Genomic DNA, 22,658 nt, shown 5'->3' with positions numbered 1-22,658 from the left:
GCAGGCCTGTGGTTGGGGATTGAGTGAGGTTTGGGTGCTGGTCCTCCCCCCCCCCCCCCTCCGGCGACAGTGGTGCGATCCGTGGAACGCCGGGCCGGCGGCGCCGCGCGCACAGAACGCCGTGTAACAATATTCCTGCTACGTGTCGCGGGGAACGCCGGACCCGGCCCGACCCGACCCGCACCCACCCGGCACCCCGGCCCGACCCGCAGCAACCCCGCAACCCACCGCCCCGACCCGACCCGCAGCAACCCCGCACCCCGACCCGGCCCGCAACCCACCCCGACCCGGCCCGCAGCAACCCGGCCCACCGCCCAGACCCGCCCGCAGCAACCCCGGCCCCGGCCCACATCAACCCGGCCCACAGTAACCCCGACCCGCATCAACCCCGACCCGCAGCAACCCATCGCCCCGACACTCCGGCCCCGCAACAACCCACCGCCCCGACTAGCAGCAACCCAACCCGGCCCCGCAACAACCCACCGCCCACAGTAACCCCGATACCCCGGCCCCGCACCGCTGTAACCCCCCACCCGCAGCAACCCACCGTAACCCCGGGCCCGCATCGCAGCCCCGACACCGGGCCCCGCACTACAGGCATGTCCACTCCGGCTCGCAGGAGGCTGATGAGGGACTTCAAACGGTGAGCGGGGCGGGCGGGGGAGGGGGGAAGAGAGGCAGTGTTCTCCCCTCCCTAACTCTACAATTTAACATGGCGCTGCTTTGACTTTTAAAATGGAAACGCCGCGGGCGGGGGGCTGCTCGGGGCCTGGGAGAGGTGAGGGAGGAAGAAGGAAGAAGGGACGGGGGAGGAGAGAGGCAAGGGGGGAGAGAGGAGGAAGGAAAGGACGGGAGGGAGAGGAGGGAAGGGGAGAGAGAGAGAAGGAAGAAGGAAGGGAGGGAGGGGGAGAGAGAGAGGGAAGGGAGGGGAGAGAGAGAGAGAGGGAGAGAGAGGGGGAAGGAGGGAGAGGGATGGGGAGAGAGAGAGAAGGAAGAAGGAAGGGAGGGGGAGAGAGGGAAGGGAAGGGAGGGGAGAGAGAAGGAAGAAGGAAGGGAGGGGGAGAGAGAGAGAGAGAGAAGGAAGGAAGGGGAGAGAGGGAAGGAGAGGGTTTTTAAAATTTCTTTCAAATCCCTTCTGCCTTCACAGGTTGCAGGAGGACCCTCCAGCCGGCGTGAGCGGAGCGCCCTCGGAGAACAATATCATGGTGTGGAATGCGGTTATATTTGGGTGAGTGAGGGAGGGTGGGAGTGAGTGAGGAGCCGGGCCTGTTTGTTTCGTTCACCTCCCCACTGCATCTGTCCCTCCATCCCTGCCGGCCGACACCTGTCCGCCTCATTGCCCCGGTCGACTCGCTCAAAGGGCGGTGGTTTCTGTCACTATTTATATATAATCAGCCGACCCAACTGCCCGCTTGACCTGTTAGCTGTACCGTGATGCGCCAATTTAGAGTAGGGATGCTATAATTTGTGGCTGTCTCTGTTTTGTAACGTTGTTTCCCTTTTTATTTTTCGCCCCCCCCCCCCCTCCAGGCCGGAAGGAACACCTTTTGAAGATGGTAAGTCCAGCCAAAACAAGGATGTGAAAGTTGAAGAGGCTTGATGTAATACCAAGTTACCTCCATGTACTGTATAAGAATAGTATAGGCACAATGCGTTGGAGTAACTCAGCAGGTCGGGCAGCATCTCTGTTGAACATGGTTAGCTTCCGGTTAGGACACTTCATCAAGACTGATTCTGGCTGGGATAGACACAAAGTGTTGGAGGACACGGGTGGACGATGTTTTGGGTCAGGACCCTTCTTCAGACTGAATCTGTATCAGTAGAAAGGAACCACAGATGCTGGTTGAGGTAGAGACAAAGTGCTGGAGTAACCCAGCAGGACAGCCAGCATTTCTGGGGGGAGGGGGGGAAAGGGATGGGTGACGTTTGGGGTCAGGACTCTTCAGACTCGAAGGTCCCAACCTGAAACCTTACCCATCCTTTTTTCTCCCGAGTTGCTGTCTGACCTACCGAGTTACTTCAGCACTTTGTGTCTATCCCAGCCAGAATCAGTCTGATGAAGGGTCCCGACCAGAAGCTAACCATGTTCAACAGAGATGCTGCCTGACCTGCTGAGTTACTCCCAACACTGTGTCCTTTTGCGTAAACCAGAATCTGCAGTTCCTTGTTTCTAGTACAGAATGTTGCTTTGGAGCTCTGTGTAATTGAGGAATTGAAATACTGGAAATGGGTGAATATAATAATGCAAAAAGATTTTCAAAAGAAACAAAGAGTCTGGGGAAGAATGTTTGATAAACTAAGGCAGCTTTTTAAATCAACAGCCGAACATATTTTATAGGGATCATGATTTTTCCTCATGCGCATCGTTGCTATTTAAAAAAAAAAATTAAAATAACTTGAGGGCTGTTTCTTGGAGAATTTGGAAGAGCTTCCTGGTTTGAGTGGAATGTAGAGAGAAGGCAATTCTACTTTTTTCAAAGATGGGTGTTTCTTCTTTTGAGAACATGGATTACAGCCATGATTGAACAGGATTGGGCAAATTCATTCACTATAAAAAGGAAAGGTTGAACAGTGAAGGAAGTGGACGAGAATGGATCCCAGAGCTAATGGTGGTGTGTAATTTAAGGCGAAATGCATGTCATTTTGTCGGCTGTGATTCGGGATTTTCAGACGATCTCGGCCAAAGCAGATTAAAGTGATGTCAGTGGAGAATAATCTTATGTACAGCATCCTGTAAATGTGGTAATTTTGATATCAGGATGTGCTGTGATGTGGAACAGAGATTTGGCAGTGCTTGTGTGTTGCCAGGCTCACAATCTGTATCGGTGCAGTTGAAGCACAACTGAATGGTCGGTTTAACAATTAGCGTCAATGTTAAACTTTAATAATTGTTGGAAGTGCAGCTAGTCAGGGTGGGGATCTGGTAGATGTGGAACATCAAACAAGTACAACACAGGAGCAGGTCCTTCAACCCACAATGTCGGTGTCGAACTTGATGCCAAGACCAACTCTTACCTATCTCCATTCTCTGCAAATTCATGCCTCTATTTAAAAGCCACTATCATTATCTCTGGCAGTGGGTGTGTGTGTCTGTGTGTTTTTACACTTGCCGGGCACACCTCCTTTAAACTTTGTCCTTCTCACCTTCAAGCTATGGCCTTCTTGTATCTGATATTTCTATCCTGAGGAAAAGCTTCTGACTGAGTACCCTCTCTCCCATATTTTTATATACTTCTCTCAGGTCTCCCTGCACCCTCTGGCATTGCTGGGAAAACAATCCAAAGTCTTTTTCAATCTCTCCTTGTAGCTAATGCCCCCTAATCCAGTCATCATTCTAGACCTGTGAACCCTCTCGAAAGCCTCCACATCCTTCCCGCAATGGGGTGACCAGAACTGTACGCAATACTCCAAATGCAGCCCAACCAAAGTCCTTTGAAGCTGCATCGTGACTTCCTGATTCTTGTACTCGATGTCCCGACCCATCAAGGCAAACATACCATTTACCACCTTTCTCGTTTGTAGTAAAATCTTTGACAAAAATACGCCGTCACCTTTGGGTTTAGATCCAGATATCTGAGATTACCTGTGCTAGACCCAAAAAAACTGCAGGTACTGGATTATACCAAAGATGGACACAAAGTGCTGGAGTAACTCAGTGGGTAAGCAGCATCTCTGAAGAAAAAGGATGGGTGACGTTTCCAGTCGGGGCCCTTCAGACATTACTTGTGCTGTTCCATAGATAAACCAAATTGACCAGAAGAAATATTCACTGACTGCTGTTAGTGACAATCAAACAGAGGAATGTGAGTGTGCCTGCACTTCTCGATGTGATGAGCTCCAGGTTTGAGTTCTAGATAGTTCCAAGTGTAGTCTGACATTTCCACACTCCACAAGCATAAACAAAAGCTGCACGGAATCTGGGCAAGGGATCGTTGTGTCATTCTCTTGCCTTCTGTAGTTGGGACAACACTGGAGAGTTGCTGCATTCCAGATGAGATGTTCATGTGAATGTAAGAGGCTCAGTGAAACATCTGAAGAGGGATTACAGAGAGAGCTTTTCCCCATTAGGAGGTCAAAGATTAGAGGAGGCAGATTTAAGCGACTGACAATTAACTAACACGTGGTGTGATGTGTGTGGAAACCGGTGACTTCCAGCTGGAATGGGTGCAGAGAAGATTTACGAAGATGTTGCCAGGACTGGAGGGCCTAAGGACTATAGGGAGAGGTTGAGCAGGCTAGGATTTTATTCCTTGGAGCGCAGGAGGATGAGGCGTGATCTTATAGAGGTGTACAAAATCACGAGAGGAATAGATCGGGTAAACGCACGGTCTCTTGGCCAGAATAGGGGAATCGAGAGCCAGAGGGCATGGGTTTAAGGTGAGGGGGGAAAGGATTTAATGGGAACTTGAACAATAACTTTTTCGCACAGAGGGTGGTGGGCGTATGGAAAGGGCTGCCGGGGGAGCTTTTTGAGGCAGGTACTATCGCAATGTTTAAGAGACATTTTGACAGGTACATGGATAAGATGAGTTTAGAGGGAGATGGGCCAAACACAGGCAGGTGGGACGAGTGTGGATGGGACTTGCTGGTTGGTGTGGGCAAGTTGGGCTAAAGATACTGCATGACTTTACCCCGAGGAAACCCATGTGGTTGAAAGCAAGCATAGTATTTACTTCCACACTGACAGCGATTGACAAACGGTTCAAGGGTGACTTTGAGGAAGATCTTTGTGTGGTGAATAATAGTCAGGAATGAGCAGCCTGAAAGTTTGCTGTCTGCAAATTCATTGCTGCTTTCAAAATGGGACCAGATCAATATTTGGAGGTATAAAGTCGCAAAACTGCAGCAAAAGTGCAAGAAGTGGGACGGGTTGCCCAACAAACTGACGGAGATTTGGTGGGCTGAACGTCTGTTTCATGCGCTGTGATAATTTTGTGGTTTAAAAATTTCAGCACATGGATGGCACTAAATGAATTATTTCAGTCTCTGTTTCAAGTAGTAATTTTATTTTCTCATCTTCAGAAGTTTTGTTTCTTACTGGAGGAGAGTTGCATGATTCTTTAGTGTTTAGTATTTGTAAACTATTTGAATAAGCAGGTGCTCCGGCTGAGTCAGATCCCATACTTGACCAACGCCCCAGTTTGACGGCATTGGGGCTCGATTCACTGGAGTTTAGAAAGATGAGGGGGGGGGGGGGGGACCTCATTGAAACTTCCTAAACAGTGAAAGGCCTGGATAGAGTGGATGTGGAGAGGATGCTTCCACTAAGTGGGAAGAGTTTCGGACCAGAGGCCACAGCCTCAGAATAAAAGGACGTACCTTTAGAAAGGAGATGAGGAGGAATTTCTTTAGTCAGAGGGTGGTGAATCTGTGGAATTTATTGCCACAGATGGCTGTGGAGGCCAAGTCGATGGATATTTTTACACGGTAATTGATAGATTCTTGATTAGTATGGGTGTCGGGTTGCGTGGAGAAGGCAGGAGAATAGGGTTGAGTGGGAAAGATAGATCGGCCACGATTGAATGGCGGAGTAGACTTAATGGGCTGAATGGCCTAGTTCCACTCCTACAACCAGTGAACCTTCACAGTGTCATTGTTGGACTGGCAACGTAGCGTTTCGACATTTTCCTCACCCTCCATACACCACTACCAGCCACCTATCTCCCTGGCTGGAAGCCTTTTGAATCTTTTCTGGTCTTGAGAGCCCTTAAACTCTGTGATAGCTGGGGTTGAAACCTTGCAGACACAGGAGTCTGCCGATGCTGGGATCTGCAGTCAATAAAGTTGCTTTATCAGCATCACAGTGGCATAACTGTTAGAGTTACTGCCTCACAGCGTCAAGTTCAATCCTGACCTTGGATGTTTTCAGCATGGAGTTGCGTATTCTCCCTGTGGCTGTGTTGAGTTTCATCTGGGTACTCCAGGTATTCCAGGTTTCCTCCCAGGTATTCACAAAATGCTGGAGTAACTCAGCAGGTCAGGCAGCATCTCAGGAGAGAAGGAATAGGCGACGTTTCGGGTCGAGACCCTTCTTCGCCTATTCCTTCTCTCCTGAGATGCTGCCTGACCTGCTGAGTTATTCCAGCATTTTGTGAATAAATACCTTCGATTTGTACCAGCATCTGCGGTTATTTTCTTACACTAGTTTCCTCCCATATCACTCTGCATGTTAGTAAGTTACCTGTAAATTGTCCCCAGTGTGTGTAGGGAGTGGATGGGAAAAGTGGGTTAACATGGAACTGGGGTGATCAACGGTCGGTGCGGGCTGAAGGGCCTTTTTGATGCTGCATGACTCTGAAAACTATTGTAAGAGGTCAGTGGGCCAGGCAACATCTGTGGATGGTTGACGTTTGTATTTGAGACCCTACATCAGGACGTTTGAAACCTTGCACTACGTTTCTGCGGCCTTGCATGAGGTGAATTGTAAGATGTTTCCTCCATGTAATTTACATAAAGACAGCCTGTGAAGGATAAATCTGATGATAATAACAGACCACAGTGCCAGTGCTGTTCTAATTTCAATTTGCTCTTTGTGAATTTACACCAGGCCCTCTGTTGCACTTCATGCTAAATGAGATTTATTTTAGCTCGTAAATGTCGGCTATTTTTAAAAGAGAAGACTTGTTTCTTTCTCGAAAAGCACATTTGTGCCTTACCTTGGTGAATAATGTTACTTGCTGCGGGAATCTAGTGAGTCTTGCCAGCCAGGGATATTTATTGCATCCACGTATGCAGACATTTTCAACCGGGCCGCGGGACGTAAAATCTTCCGCCGCAATTGTCCACAATCGTAAAGAAACCTCACTGCATCGCCACTGATTGGCACGCGACTTCCTTAAAATGCTTTTCTCCTCTCTCGTTCCAGGTACTTTTAAACTCACAATAGAATTCACAGAAGAATATCCCAACAAGCCGCCCACAGTTAGATTTGTTTCAAAAATGTTTCATCCAAATGGTATGTAAATGAATTGCCAGAGTTTATTGGCATTTAATTTGGGGAGTGATGATCACAATGGTGGGGAAAATAGAGGTGGTGTGTGGGTGCATGTGCGCACTTGAGGATGATGCTGGCAATGTGTCAGACTCTCATACACCACTTAATCATGTCCCTTTGGCTCCACCTCATCCATTCCGATCATCATGTCTATCTATGCTAATCCTATTTGCGTGCATTAGGCTCGTATTCTTTACTTTAATAGATACAGCGCGGAAGCAGGCCCTTCGGCCCACCGATTCCGTACCGATCAGCCATCACCCAGTACACTAGCACTATCCACACGAGGGAGAAAATGTTATCAAAGCCAATTAATCGACAGGTGCTTGGGTCTTTGGAGTTTTGGGAGGAAACCGGAGCACCCGGGGAAAACCCATGTGGTCATTGGGAGAACGTAAAACTCCATCCAGACCGCACCCGTGGTCAGGATCAAACCCAGGTCCCTGGCGCTGCAAGGCAGCAGCTCTGCCACTGTGCCACCCAAACAAAATATGGTATTCCTCAATGCCTTTCCTATCTAAGCATCTGTCCAAATGCAGTTTGAACTCTACCCCCTCCTCTGGCAGCTTGTTCTAAGTAACCACCACCTTCTGGAAAATCTTGCTCCTCATCTTCATTTCCCCTCTTGCCTTAAACTGTGCCCTCTAGTTTTAGATCTACCTGCCCTGGGAAAAAGATTCTATCTGTCCTATCTATGGCCCTCATAATTTCACAAATCTCTGTAGATCTACCCACAGTCTCCTATGTCCCAGTGAGAATATGCCCAGCCCATCTATCTGTCACCCACCTTTCCAGATTCTGTTTGGTCTCTTTTGTATTCCATTGCTCCCACATGTATTCTGGGTTGAGGGCAAACTAATTCACAGACTGATTGGCATCACAAACTTCGCTGAATAATATTTTGCTTGGGTAGGGGTGGTCACCTTTTGTGTTCCTTTTGCATTAGGTCTTGTGTCCACTGCTGCCAAGGTCTCTGAGGAAATCTTATTCCAGTGTGATAAGTCGTAGTCATACAGCACGGAAACAGGCCCTTTAGCCCGACTTGTCCACGTTGACCAAAATGCCCCATCTAAGCTCGTCTCATTTGGCCCAATATTGCTTTCAACCTTTCCTACCCATATACCTGTCTAAGTGCCTTTTAAATGTTAATATACCTGCCTCAACTACCTCCTCCAGCAGCTCATTCCATATACCCACCACCCTCCGAGTGGAAAATGTTGTCCCTCAGGTTCCTATTAAGTTGTTCCCCTCTCAGCTTAAACTTATCAGCAACTAGAGAGCGGCGCTGGGCTGTTGTCTACCTCGTTGGAGACCCTTGGACTATGTTTAATTGGACTTTACTGGACTTTATCTGGCACTAAACGTTATTCCCTTTATCATGTAATCTGTACACTGTGGATGCCTCGATTGTAATCATGTATTGTCTTTCCGCTGGCTGGTTAGCACGCATTTTACTGCACCCCTGGAAGAATCAATGATTTATAGGAAAAAAGAACACTCCATTTTGTCTACGGGCTCTACAAATGGAACTTTGTATCTAGTTTTGTTGTATTTACAATTAATTATATCAAAACCAAACCCCTTTTAATCTTTGATCTGGTTATCTTAGACAGGAGCATGATTTATTGCCCTTGATGAACCGTCATCTATAACCACACCAGTTGGTGCTTTATGTTAACCCTACATGGCCCATAAATAGGGAGCTTCAGTTTTTTGAACAATAAATTAATTGTGAAATATTTCAAAATCAGGCTCCTTTTTGTTTCTTGATGGTGTTAAGGGCATAAGAAGGCAACCGTTTGCGTTTAGTTTATCGTCGCGTATCGAGGTACGGTGAAAAGCTTTTCTGCCGTGCTATCCAGTCAGCGGATCGACAATACACAACCATAATCGCGCCATCCACTTTGTACAGATACATGATAAAGGGAATGACGTGAATAACGTTTAGTGCAGCTCGGTGTTCTGGCATGCTTTCAAGGAAATGGATTTTTACTGTGAAGAGATGGGTGGCCTTTTAGTGATGGGTGACCAAAATGTTATTAACCAGCAGCCATGTGTGTTCCTAAAATGGAAACCCTGCTTGAACCCACCACTCTATCTCCAGGTCCCTCAGGTCGGCCGACTTGGGGCTACTGACTATCCCGCGGTCTAGGCTTAAGCTCGGGTGACCGCGCTTTTGCGGTTGCAGCTCCTAGACTGTGGAACAGCATCCCTCTCCCCATCAGAACTGCCCCTTCCATCGACTCCTTTAAGTCCAGGCTCAAAACCTATTTCTACTCCCTAGCGTTTGAGGCCCTCTGAGGGGGCGCTGTGAACTGTTTATGTATGTGCTGTTATGTTTGTGTGCCATTGTATGTTCGTTCTTAGTACCTGAACTGATGTACAGCACTTTGGTCAATGTGGGTTGTTTTTAAATGTGCTATACAAATAAAATTGACTTGACTTGAATGCCAATGTGACCCAGCATTAATAATTGACACTTTTTGTCCATGTTACTAGACTGAAATCTGGTACAAATTTAAAGTTGTACTAGTATCCTGATCTAAACGTTCAGGCCTACGAAATTTAAAACCAAGAGGGTCAACTGTTTCCAATGAATAAATGGAATTTGGTTCGCATTTTGTTGTCAAAGTAAAATTTAGCATTTAATGTGAAGTAAGAGGCATCAGAGGTCCTGATTTGACTGGATGCATCTCTTTAACATCGCTGAGATCAACTTAGTTGAATTACTGTTGAATAAGTACTTTTAAATTCAAAATTAGTTTTTGGACTTGTGAAATTTGCTGGCAATTGATGGTTATTATACTTTGATACAGTCGAGTATTTAGCAAGAGGCAAGTGCTGTGTAATTTTAAACTTCATGTACTTTCTTCAGTCTATGCAGATGGCAGTATATGTCTGGATATACTGCAGAATCGCTGGAGCCCAACTTATGATGTGTCTTCAATTTTAACATCTATACAGGTAATTGTGTCTTTTAAAATTGTCCCTCATCCTGTCCAATGTTACAGTGTCTGACCCCCTCCATCTCAAGGCAGTGGAAAAGCAGCAAGACCTTTCCCACCCTTTCCTCCTCCTCTCTGCTCCCGTCTAGCAGAAGGTAGTGCAGAAACCTGGAAGTGCGACCACCAGACTTGGGAACGGCAGTTATCAGGCTTCTGAGCGGCCCTTCCATAAGCTGGGGAGCTGTCCGATTCACCTCAACCCCATTGTGGACATTGGACTTTGTCGCTGGAACTGGGCGCACTTCGATGCTGAGAACTATATTCTGCACTCGGTATCTTCCCTTTTGCTCCACCTATTGCACTTGAGATTGGCTTCATTGCATTTGTGTGGCATATCTGATCTGATTAGATAGCCTGTAAAACAAAACTTTTCACTATCTCGGTACACGTGACAATAATAAACCTACACCTACAGCTTCTCGAGATTTTCGTAGCGAGCTTTAGCCGGCCATCTTGAGGTGCACAACGTCCTCCATTCCACCCCCCATGTCCTGTGCTTTGCCTTGAGGGTACGTCTGCCTTTGTTAGCTAGCACATATTGTCCCCGTTGAGATGTGAAGTTGCAGAAAGAAATGCACGTTGTCCCACTCGAGGAACAACACTGCCTCAAATTAGTTATTAGAACATTCAATTAATTCTCTGCAGAGCTGCGGGGCACTGTGAGCCGAAAATGACAAAGTCCTGGCGTCTAAAGAAAAATGCCAATGTCTCATTTGTGGCAAAAATCCACCTGGTTCCCTAATATTCTTTGGAGAGGGAAATCTACAATCTTAGGCTGGTCTGGTCAAAATCAGACTCCAGACCTACAAAAGGATTGAGCCCTGGTTGCATCCACAGCTCAGTGACGATTAGGGATGCAAAGCTATTGCAGGCACTGGCAGTCACATCTATATCTATGAAGAGAAGGAATGGGTGACATTTCGGGTCGAGACCCTTCTTCAGACTGGTTAGGTGTCTGAAGATGGGTCTCGACCCAAAACGTCACCCATTCCTTCTCTCCAGAGATGCTGCCTGTCCCGCTGAGTTACTCCAGCTTTTTGTGTCTATTTGGTTTAAACTAGCATCTGCAGTTCCTTCCTACACATTTATATCTATAGTGTTTTTTATTCTGAACAGAAAGAATGTGGAAACATATCATTCCTTGCTCTTCGTTACTGTTGCTAATCCTTCGTCCTATATACTGCTTCAGGGCCTGTTTGCCTACTTTAATTAATAAATGTTATTTTTCAAACTTCAATCTTTTTGTAATATTTAGAAATGTGAACATTTAGTTTTTGCACCATACTGGCATAAAAGCACAGTATCCATGAAAATGCATGACCCGGGTTCGATCCCGACTACGGTTGCTGCCTGTACGGAGTTTGCACGTTCTCCCCGTGACCTGCGTGGGTTTTCTCCGAGGTCTTCGGTTTCCTCCCACACTCTAAAGAAGTACAAGTATGTAGGTTAATTGGCTTGCTAAATGTAAAAATTGTTCCTAGTGCGTGTAGGATAGTGTTAATATGCGGGGATCACTGGTCGGCGCAGACTCAGTGGGCTGAAGGGCCTGTTTCCACGCTGTATCCCTAAACTAAACATAAAACAAAGTCCTGAAGCTGTCCATTGTGGCCGTTCCTCATCAACAGGGCTGTAAATCTGCTTCCAACCCCCACCTGGCCCTCCATCAACTTGCTGTGTAGGGGGCCAGTTGGTTCTGTGGATATTGCCTTGTTCAGAAAGCAAACTTTGAAAAGTACTTGAGACTGTGCTTGTCGGAAAGCAAATGTTCTCAAGTCCGATATCAAACTAATTATTTTCAAGTGTAGTCATGCGTGCCAGCCAGCTAGTGCTTGCTTGTTCTGCATATTATTGACATAAAGTTACTAAACTCTTGTAGCATTTACTTGAAGGATGTTTAGTGTAACGATGTAGCATGGAAACAGACTTTTCGGCCCACCGAGTCGACGCTGACCATCGATAACCTGTTCACATTAGTTCTCTATCCCACTTTCCCATCCACTCATATACACCAGGGACAAGTTAACGAGGGCCAATTAACCTACAAACCTGCACGTCCTTGGGGTGTGGAGGGGAAACCAGAGCACCTGAAGGAAACCCACGTGGTCATACAGAGAATGTGCAAACTCCACAGTCAACGCCCGAGGTCAGAATCGAACCTGGGTCTCGGGCATTGTGAGGCAGCAGCTCTACCGGCTGGGCCACTGTATTGCCCTAAGTTACCTAGGCCACAGCAATAACTCACTGTTTCCCTTCAAACTGAGCCATGAGATCTTTTATTTCTGCCTGAGGTTGATTACCATGGCTTAATATAGCATAACAGACTGCTTTTCATTATGCACCATTCTCCCGATGCTCGGCCTAGATTATATACTATGCTTTTAAGTTGTAAAATTGCCGTTGTGCTGACACTTCAATGTCATGCCAACAGATACACTGCAGAATGAAGAGTAGGGGGGACAAGGGCAAAGTTGTTAAATTGCATTGCGTTTAGTTTCTCTGACATAAGGATTGTCTTTGAGCTGAGAGATGTTTATGCTGGTAATAGAATATCTGCATTATGTGACAACTTCCTTTTATCCCAGGTCTCCTTAGCACAGTAAAGTTCCATCTTGGAGCATTGCGCATAGAAGCTGAGATATCATGCTGCAGTTATATAAGGTGGTGAGGCCACATTTACAGTATGGTGTTCCGTTTTGGTCACCTTGTTATCTGAGAGATGTCAAGCTGGAAAGAGTGCAGAGAAGATTTATGATGATGGTGTCAGGACAAGGGCATGAGCTACAGGGGGAGGTTGAGCAAGCTAGGACTTTAGTCCTGGGAACGCAGGAGGATGAGGGGTGAACTTGTAGAGGTGTACAAAATCATGAGAGGAACAGATCAGGTCAAGGATCAGATCAAGACGCACAGTCTTGCCCAGAGTAGGGGTATTGACAGCCAGAGGACATAGGTTTAAGGTGAGGGGAGGCGGGGGGGAGATTTAAAAGGAACCTGAGGAGTAAACCTTTTACACAAAGGGAGGTGGGTGTATGGAACGAGCTGCCAGAGGTGGTAGTTGAGGCAGATACTATCGCAATGCTTCAGGTGCATTTAGACAGGTACATGGATAGGATAGGTTTAGAGGAATATGGGCCAAACCCAGGCAGTTGGGACTAGTGTAGATGGGACATGTTGGTCAGCGTGGACAAGTTGGGCGCTGTATGACTGACTGTATCTTAACCCCCCTCAACCCCTATAGAGTGGCATTATTTGCATGGCTGGCTTTGATCACTCCCTGCATTACAAGACTGGCCCGTGAGTGAGATTGTCAGTAAGTGCTCGATTAAAGTGATCCTCAGACGGTGGCTGAGAACAGTTCAGTGGAGGAGGCAAAATTAAAATGGATGTTCTGCAATTCTCCTCTCCAGTTAGAATTGCAAAGATTGTGAGCTTGGTCAATGGTAAAATATTGCAGATGGGCTACTTTGAAACTTACCCGTGGCATTGCAAGGACTTGTGGGCGAGGCTGAGCTGGGGCCACATGGCTGGACAGTTTGCATGCTCAGCTGGTAAATCGGTGCCAACTCTGTGAAGTGAAGCTAATGTTTTGTGTTGCAGCTGGTGGGAGTGGGAGGGGCAGGCAGTAGATTGTGGAGAGGAACAGCGTTTTACAGCTTGCTACCTGAGAGGATGTAGACAATTGGTGGCATGGTGGGGGCAGCGGTTGGAGCTGTTGCCTTAAAGCACCAGAGACCCGAGTTGGATCCTGACTGCGGGTGCTGTCGGTACGCAGTTGGTGCGTTCTTCCTGTGATCGGGTGGGTTTTCTCCGGGTGCTCCGGTTTCCTCCCACACTCCAAAGAGGTACAGGTTTGTAGGTTAATTGGCTTTGGTGAACAAAGACTGTAAATTGTCCCTAATGCGAAGGAAAGTGTTAGTGTACGGGGTGATTGCTGGTCGGCGCGGACTCCATGGGCTGATGGGCCTGTTTCCGCGCTGTATCTCTAAGCTAAATTAACTAAATGTTCCAAATGCATGTAAAGGTGTACTTGGGTAATACGGTGATGTGGCGTAGCCTGGAAAGCTGTGCTCCGAGAGACGGGAAATTGGGTTGAAAAGAGGTTTGGTGGGTGAAGAACAGGGGTGTTGTGGACTCTGACCTGGTGGGCAGGGTGCCTTAACCTTCCGCACTTTATATCTAAACTAAAAGGTTCATTCAGTGCAAGGCCAGGCACTTCTCTCACTGTACATGGCGTGATTACTGGACCTGTGCTTTAGTGAGGAAACTCATTCTGTTGCAACCATGTGGTGCTGGTAATGTCACAGTGACCCTGTTAATGGAATGAGTTACAGTTCTCACTTGACAGTTAACCTTGACGGATCCTGGATTCTTGTTCTTAGAAACTGTTGTAGCTAAAAAAATCTATGCGTTCTTTCTGTATTTGGTCTTCCTGAATCTGACTCTAATTCGCCGCTTTCTTTAGGTAGTTACACATTTGGCTACATTTAGGAAATTTTATATTTCCAACTGACTTCACAGCATTTTTACAACTTTACTCTATTCTCTTTTATGGCAAACATTTACTGTAGAGAGAGTTGCAATCCTCTCATTATATTTGTTTTTTTTATTGTTACATGTACCAACGTATGGTGTAAAGCTTTGTTTTGCAAGCTGTTCAATCAAATTAGATAATGCTGTACACAAATACAACCAAGACAAACCTGTAAATAGGCAGTGCAAAGGGAAAGATAGAGTGCAGAATATAATTTGCAGCATGCTAGTGCACCAGTTCCACAAAGTCCAATGTCCACACTGGGGTAGAGGTGAATCATACAGTACCCTAGCTCGTGTAAGGATCGTTCAGAAGCCTGATAACAGAGAGGAAGAAGCTGTTCCCGAGTCCGGTGGTGTGCACTTTCAAGCTTCTGTGCCTTCTGCCCGGCGGGAACAGGCAGAAGATGGAATGACCGGGGTGGGACAAGTGTTTAAATATGTTGGCTGCTTTCTTGAGGCAGCATGAAGTGTAGATGAGGTCACTGGAGGAGGCTAGATTGTGTAATGGACTGGGCCACATCCACACCTCTCCATTTCCTTGCGGTCTTGGGCAGAACTGTTCCCAAACCATGATCCATTGTAATGGTGATTAGACTTTCCTTCCAGAAAGATTGAGAACCAGTCCTGGTACTAATCATTGACTCGTTTAAAGTTAATTGCAGCTAGCTTCCTAAGTCAGTAACAGATCTAGTGATTAGTTGAAGATTGCTGCTTTTATGAATCTAATATACTGAACTTGGTCATAATGAAATTTTTGAATGTGAAAGTCTGTCCCTATCTTTCATCTTTTTGTGAATTTTAGATGAGAGGATATTGCCAGGACTCAAGGGACTGAGAGATTGGGCAAGCTAGTATTTTATTACCCGAAGCATAGGAAATTGGATTGGTGTTGGAGGTGAATAAAGTCAGGAGGGTTTTGGAAAGGGTGCCTTTTTCCCCAGGGTTTGGGAGTCATGGACCAGACACTGTGGGTTTGAGGTGAGAGGGAAAAGATTAAATAGGATCCTATGTAGGGAAATAACTGCAGATGCTGGTACAAACCAAAGGTATCACAAAATGCTGGCGTAACTCAGCAGGTCAGGCAGCATCTTTGAGAGAAGGAATGGGTGATGTTTCGGGTTGAGACCCTCTTCAGACCCTAGGATCCTGTGGTATTTTCATACAGAGTGTGGTACATGTATAGAACGAGCTGCAGAAGAAATGGTTGATGCAGGTAAAATAACAGCAAGTTCAGTTCAGAGATGCAGCATGGAGAAAGGCCCTTTAGCCCACCGGATCCAAGCTGACCATCGATCACCCATTCGTGCTCGTCCTGTTATCCCAGTTTCCATTCACCTCCCTACACATTAGGGAACAATTTAGAGGCCAATTAACCTACAAACCCACGTCTTTACGACGTGAGAAAAAACCAGGGCACCCGGAGGAAGCCCACGCGGTCACAGGGAGCATCTGAGGTCAGGATCGAACCCAGGTCTATGGCTCAGATGCAGCGTCTTCACCAGCTGCATCATTGTGCTGCCCGCTTAAAAGACATTTGAACAAGTACATGTAGGATAGGTTTTGAAGGATATTGGATGGGCACTTGGTCAGCATGACAAGCTGGGCCAAAGGGCCTGCCCCAATGCTGCTTTGGTGTTATTCTGAGGAATGATTCAAGAGATCGTTTAGTGATTTATTTCAAGTGGGCGATTCTTTGTGTAGCAGCCCTGATATGTTGAGTTACATTGCTTCCAGTGGTTCAGTGGGCACATTTTATCACCCAGTTTCCTTTCGGATTGGATGTTTGATCACAGTGGTTGAAAGCTTCCAATGGTCAGTGGATTAAATGGGTACATTTGACCTATTTAGCTCATTTGCTCAATGAGAACCATTTGCTCATTGGAAAATGTAGTTTGGGGCACTACTTAACGAGTGCCTTTGTTCTGTTCAAGGCCGGCCTGTGCTGGTTAGTGTTAATTGGTTATAGTGGTGAAGCAATGCTAGGTTTAGCGTCACTAGTGGGCTCAATGTAGTGCAGTGTTGTCCTAATATATTGTCTGGTTTTAATGAATTTCCACGATTTAGTGCCTGCAATAGTTTCGTGATCAAATAATTTCCTAATCAACTTAGGAAATTGTGGGGGGGGGGGGGTGTCAGAGATTACAGCAGATAAAAATAAAGGAGAATCCTGAAAGATCCCACAAGTATTTTTAGTTTTCGTTGAATGAGATAGTGTGGAAAGAGGCCCTTTAGCCCACCAAGTCCGGGCTGACTAACGGTCACCTGTACACTAGTTCTGTGCTACACACAAGGGGCAATTTACAGAAGCCAATTAACCGACAAACCTGCACGTCTTTGGGGTGTGGGAGGAACCGAAACACCCACGTGGTCACAAGGAGAAGGTAGTCAGGATCGAACTTGGGTCTCTGCCGATACAAGGCAGCAACTCTGCCGCTCACCAGTGTGCCGCCCAAGTCTGCTGAACGGCTTACTACAGAGCGATTAGGTTCCCTTGAGCGTCTGTGGTGATTTGTGTGTGAAGCTACAGGAATTGGGCACGGTCTTAAATGAATACTTCTGTATTTACCATGCAAAAGGACTGGAAGTTAAAGTTTCGAGGAGTGAACAGTTATTTGCCTGCAGCATATCAACATTGGAAAATAGGTGGTGTTAGAGGTCTTGATTCACATAAAGGAGGATAAATATCTGGGGCCTAACAAGGTGTATCTCGGATGCCACGGGGGACAAGGGAGGAGACTGCTAGGGCCCTGCCGGAGATACTTTCATCTTAGCCACAGGTGAGGTATCAGAAGGCTAATGTTCTACTTTTATTTAAGGACAGCAGGGATGAACTAGGAAACTGCAAGCCATTGAGCCTTGCATCAGTGGTGGGAGCATTATGGACGGGATAACTCAAAGACAGGATAAATTTGCGTTTGGAAAGTCAAGGATTGAATAAGGAAACAAAATGCTGGAGTAACTCAACAGGTTAGGTAGCATCTCTGGAGAAAAGGAATAGGTGATGTTTTGGTTCGAGACCTTTCTGAAGAAAGGTGCTGACTGATATGCTTCAGAGAATGCTGCCTGACCTGCTGAGTTACTCCAGCAACGTGTGTCTATCTTTGGTGTAAACCAGCCTCTGCAGGTTCCTTTTCCTCTGAATAGCGATAGTCATTTTGGATTTGTGCTTGGGAAATCATATCTCTCAAATTTGAGGTTTTTTTTTGATGAGGTGACCAAGAGGATTAATGTGGGCAGGGCAGTAGACTGTGTCCATGAGAACTTTAGCAAGGCCTTTAACAACATCCCGCCTTGTAGGCTGGTCTGGAAAGTTAGATGATGTGGGATTCGGGTGAGGTAGACACTTGGGTAAAAAATTAGCCTGGAGGTCGAGGAGGGTTATTTTTCAGGTGGACAGCTGGTGAGCAGTGCTTGGTCCTCATTGGCCATATTAACAATTTGGCAGGTGGCAGGATTAATAAGTTGGCAGATGATACCACAGTTTGTTTCGTGGAGATTGAAGAAGGTTGTCTAAGGTTGCATCAGGATATAGATCAACATGGAAAATTGGGAAGGGAATGACAGATGGAATTTTGTCTGTGACAAGTGTTAAGTGATACATTTTGGGAAGGTAAACCGGAGCAGGACACACAAAGAGCAGGGGTCTGGGAAGAGTTGCGCAGATGATTGTTGGGTACAAGTACATGGTTCCCAGAAAGTGGCAGCACAGGTAGACAAAGCAATTAAGAAGGCAGATCAAAGTACAAATGTTGGGATGTCTTTAGACTTTAGAGATACGGCGCGGATACAACCCTTCGGCCCACTGAGTCCGTACTAACCAGCGATCCCCGTACACTTACGTTGTCCTACACACTATGGACCATTTACAATTTTAGCAAAGCCAATTAACCTACAAGCCTATACGTCTTTGAAGTGTGGGAGGAAACCGGAGCGCCCGGAGAAAACCCACAGGGTCACTGGGAAAATGTATAAACTCCGTAGTCAGGATCGTAGTCTCTGGCGCTCAAAGGCAGCTCTACCACAGAAGACACTGTGTGTCATGTTACAATTGTACAAAATGTTGGTTTGGCTGCGTTTGGATTATTGTGTACAATTCTGTTTGCCCCAGAACAGGAAAGATGTGATTTTTAGCAGAAAGAAAAAGGAGAAATTAGATAAGCTAGGCTGGTTTTCACCCTTGTAAAGGAGGCAGGGATGACATGATGGAGGTATATAAAATTGAGAGACATCTAGACACCCATGGTAGGGGTTTCTAAAATGAGAGGGTGTGGGTTTAAGATGAGGTGATTTTATGGGGATTCGTAGGGTAAAATCTTTCTCTCAATAGTTGGTATCGGGAATGAGCTTCCAGAAGTGGTGAAGGCAGGAACAGTAACGATTATGAGATGAGCAAGGCACGTGGAATTTGTGCGTGCAAGTGAGATTAGTATAGGAATACATTTGGTCGGCATAAATGTGGACTGAAAAACCTGTCTCCATAGCTTTTGATGCTGTTTATAGTGTTATTTGTTGTTAAATATTAAGTCACCCCATGATCAATTTATGATAGTTTATGGTACTAGATCCTCTTGTACTGCTTTCCATTTGCCATTCATTGTGGGTGGAATTGAGATGAGGGAAAGTGTAAGGGAACTTGGGACACTATAAACACAAAAAGCTGGAGTAACTCAGCGGGACAGGCAGCATCTCTGGAGAGAAGGACTTTTCTCTGACTTTCCATCTGAAGAAGGGTCTCGGCCCGAAATGTCACCCATTCCTTCTCTCCAGAAATGCTGCCTGTCCCGCTGAGTTACTCCAGCTTTTTGTGTCTATCTTTGGTTTAAACCAGCATCTGCAGTTCCTTCCTACACATGGAACAGTATGACACAGGAACAGGCCCTTCAGCCCAATATGTCTGTGCAGAACATGATGCCAAGACAAACTAATCTCATCTACCTGTATGTGACCCATATCTGTCCATTCCCTCCATATCCATGTGCTTATCTAAAAGCATCAAGCACCACTATCGTATCTGCCCCACCACCACCCCTGGCAGCGTGTTCTGTCACCCACTATTCTCTGCTTAAAATAACTTGACCCAGACATCTCCTTTAAAATTTGAACCTCTCATCTTAAAGCGATACCTTCGTCTTTGACATGGGGGGTATTCTTAGAGGTGTATAAGATCATGAGATCAATAGATAGGGTAAATGCAGTCTTTTACCAGAGGACATAGGTTTGGTGACGGGGAGAAAGATTAAATAGGAACCCGAGGGGCAACATTTTTACACAAAGGGTGGTAGGCGTATGGAATGAGCTACTCCGAGGAGGTAGTTGAGGCAGGTACTATCACAATGTTTAAAAGCTTAGCGGGATAAGGGCCAGACGTGGGCAGGTATAAAGGGTGTGTTGGTCGGCGTGGGCAAGTTGGGCTAAAGGGCCTGTTTCCATGCTGAATTACTCTTATTTCCCCCGGGAAGAACCGAAGCCAGAGGTAAGTGGGGTAATTGCAATCAGTTTTCTCATTTTGAAGGGGGGAAGAGGAAGAGACTGCATTGAATTAACATAGCTGTTTGTGCTGCTGCAATGACGTTTGCTCTGCTTGTTTTGTTAGTCTTTATTGGATGAGCCAAATCCGAACAGTCCAGCCAACAGTCAGGCAGCACAGCTGTATCAGGAGAACAAACGAGAATATGAAAAGCGGGTATCTGCAATAGTGGAACAGAGCTGGCGGGACTGTTGACCTTGCCAAGTGCCTACGAACACTGTCAGGCCATGAGAATCATGAAGCGTTTTGAGTCCTCCTTGTTCTAGCATCATCGCATTATTTTGCAAGCTAAACTGCTACAATGCTGCCACCCGTTTGAAGCCTCTCTCTCCCTGGACGTTGAGTCAAAACATGTTTTGAAGTGCATGCACTGTACCTGGGGCACTTGCCAAGGAATTTTTAATTTCACTTTCATCTCTGATCATCCTTCTTTCATAGTCTGTCTGGGCAGTATCAGGCACATAATAAAGGTGCACTGTAACACAATGTCATTTGCATTGCATATTTTGTGCAGGTTTTATATAAATAGCCCAGTGAATGGATTTTTCTCGGTGGGAGGGGGGGACACAGGTCTGCCCTTGCCAAAATCCAGCACAACTGAAGCTGAACTAAATTGCCAGTGGGTTAATGTCACTTCTGTTTATGCAGATGTGTGCTTCTTCTGAAGCCAGAACTACAGTTCTCAAATTAAAAGAACTTTTACCAGAAGGTGCTAGTCTATGTATTTAAAAACAAAAATCAATTTTTGAACTTTTTTGAAAAAATGTCCGGGGTACTGGAGCTCAGCAGGGTGGTCACTTTTGTGACTGTTTCAGGTTCTCTCGTTTTCTGTTGAGTATAGGTGTGTGTGAGCTGTTGCTGCATGCTTTGTTTTTGTTTTTTCTTTCCACTGAATTAAACAAAGTGCTTTTCACTTTTTCGAGAATTACAGCCATCAGCAATCCCATTAGTTAAGTTAGACCAGACCTGTATATTCAGATACCCTAATGCAGTGATGTGGGATATGGGAAGAGACCCTGTACCTTGTATTGTCTGATGTTCAAAGTACTTTTCTCTGCACATTAGTCTTTTGAAGTGACAGTATAACTTTGCACTATAGTAACCCATGTAAGAAACTGTACATTTTCTCACTACTTGTAAATAAAATTATAACCTTAATATTGTGTTGTGTGACTAAACATCGAGCTTCCTGACAATCGGCAAGCTTTCTATTTAATAATTGAAATACACAAATGTAAACTACAACAGCAAGGATTGAGGTTATTGGAGCTGCAGACCTGTTGTAAATGATAGTATTTCACTCTCATCTTGGTCTTGCCTGTTTAATTTGAGACCTAGTGGGTAGTTTATAGTTGTACTTACGAGTGGTTACATTGGTGCTTAGTTCATAAGTCTGTCAATTATTATTTGGGTAATTATAGCAGTAGCAATGATAGAAACGTGGAGGGCCTCGTGTTAAGTATGGTCCTTGTGCCTTGGCAATGACTGCTGTTTTAAAAATCTTGGATCAGTGGCAGAAAAGGAAGGTTACTGGATACAAGATTGGGTAATAACCTGTTTCAGAATGAGCGATTAAACCCACTTTGAGGAAACACTTGCTAATATTTCACGTGTATGCCAAAGACCTGCACATCAGTTACCTGCAGCATGATGGTCAATGAGGATTTAATCGGTATGAAAATCCTTTAAACCATTTTACGAATGACAAGGCTAAAGGAACTTTGTGATGCTCCTCAATGGGATTTTAATGAGTTCATTGGTGAAGAGATGAATTTTAACCACATTAGCTTAGAAATGTGAACATCTCAGGTTGATGGTGTGGGACTGTTAGGAATCTAGCCTAATTAAATGTCCTCATTGATTAAGATGTCCAAATGAAAATTCTTCAGTCCAATTGTCTCCCATTCTCCTCAATCATGCAGTTGTATGGTATTTGCATACACAACATGGCAGGTGGTCATTCAGAACCTACCAGCTTTCTCAGTAATCAATAATATGCACTTAGACACAAAATGCTGGAGTAACTCAGCAGGACAGGCATAGTTTGTAACACATTGGTACCTTGTCTAAAATACATCTGGCAGGTATGTCCTTACTCTGGTATATGGTTGCAAAGATCAAAGTAGTGCTCTCAGAACCCCAGAAGAATGTACAAGGATGTTGCCAAGAATTTGAGGGGCAGAGTTTGGGCAGGCTAGGATGTTATTCATTGAAGTGCAAGAGGATGAGGGGTGATCTTATAGGGAGGTGTATAAAATGAGAAAATAGATGGGGAATGCAGTCTTTTACTCAGAGTAGGGAATCAAGGACCAGAGGACACGGGTTTAAGGTAAGAGGAGAAAAATGTAATAGGAACCTAGGGCAACATTTTCTAGACTTAAGGTGGTGGTGTATGGAACAAACTGCCATGGGAAGTGGTCGAAGCAGGTACTATGATATTTAAAAGATATTTGGAAAGGTTAAGAAGGCTATGGACCAAATGCAGGCAGGTGGGACTAGTATAGATAGGGTATCTTGGTCGGCATGGACAAGTTGGGCTGAAGGGCCTGTTGCTGTGCTGTATGACTCCACAACAGCTTACATCCAAGGATAACAGCTGAAA

At 45.7% G+C, this 22,658-nt stretch overlaps 1 protein-coding gene across 1 annotated transcript; it reads left to right on the top strand.

Annotated features, from left to right (window-relative positions):
* Positions 1-86: 86 nt before the first annotated feature.
* Positions 87-21,214, top strand: ube2a (ubiquitin-conjugating enzyme E2A (RAD6 homolog)). Its single transcript, XM_078412168.1, has 6 exons — positions 87-643; positions 1,148-1,228; positions 1,531-1,556; positions 6,866-6,955; positions 9,870-9,958; positions 20,123-21,214. Exons 1-6 carry the CDS (start codon positions 600-602, stop codon positions 20,249-20,251), a joined length of 459 nt encoding a protein of 152 aa, XP_078268294.1. The 5' UTR covers positions 87-599; the 3' UTR covers positions 20,252-21,214.
* The last annotated feature ends 1,444 nt before the right edge of the window (positions 21,215-22,658 follow it).

The sequence above is a fragment of the Rhinoraja longicauda genome, chromosome 15 (assembly GCF_053455715.1).
Source record: "Rhinoraja longicauda isolate Sanriku21f chromosome 15, sRhiLon1.1, whole genome shotgun sequence".
Classification (NCBI taxonomy): Eukaryota; Metazoa; Chordata; class Chondrichthyes; order Rajiformes; family Arhynchobatidae; genus Rhinoraja; species Rhinoraja longicauda.
Note: the sequence above shows the minus strand (reverse complement) of the source record. Positions and strands in the feature narration are given on the sequence as shown.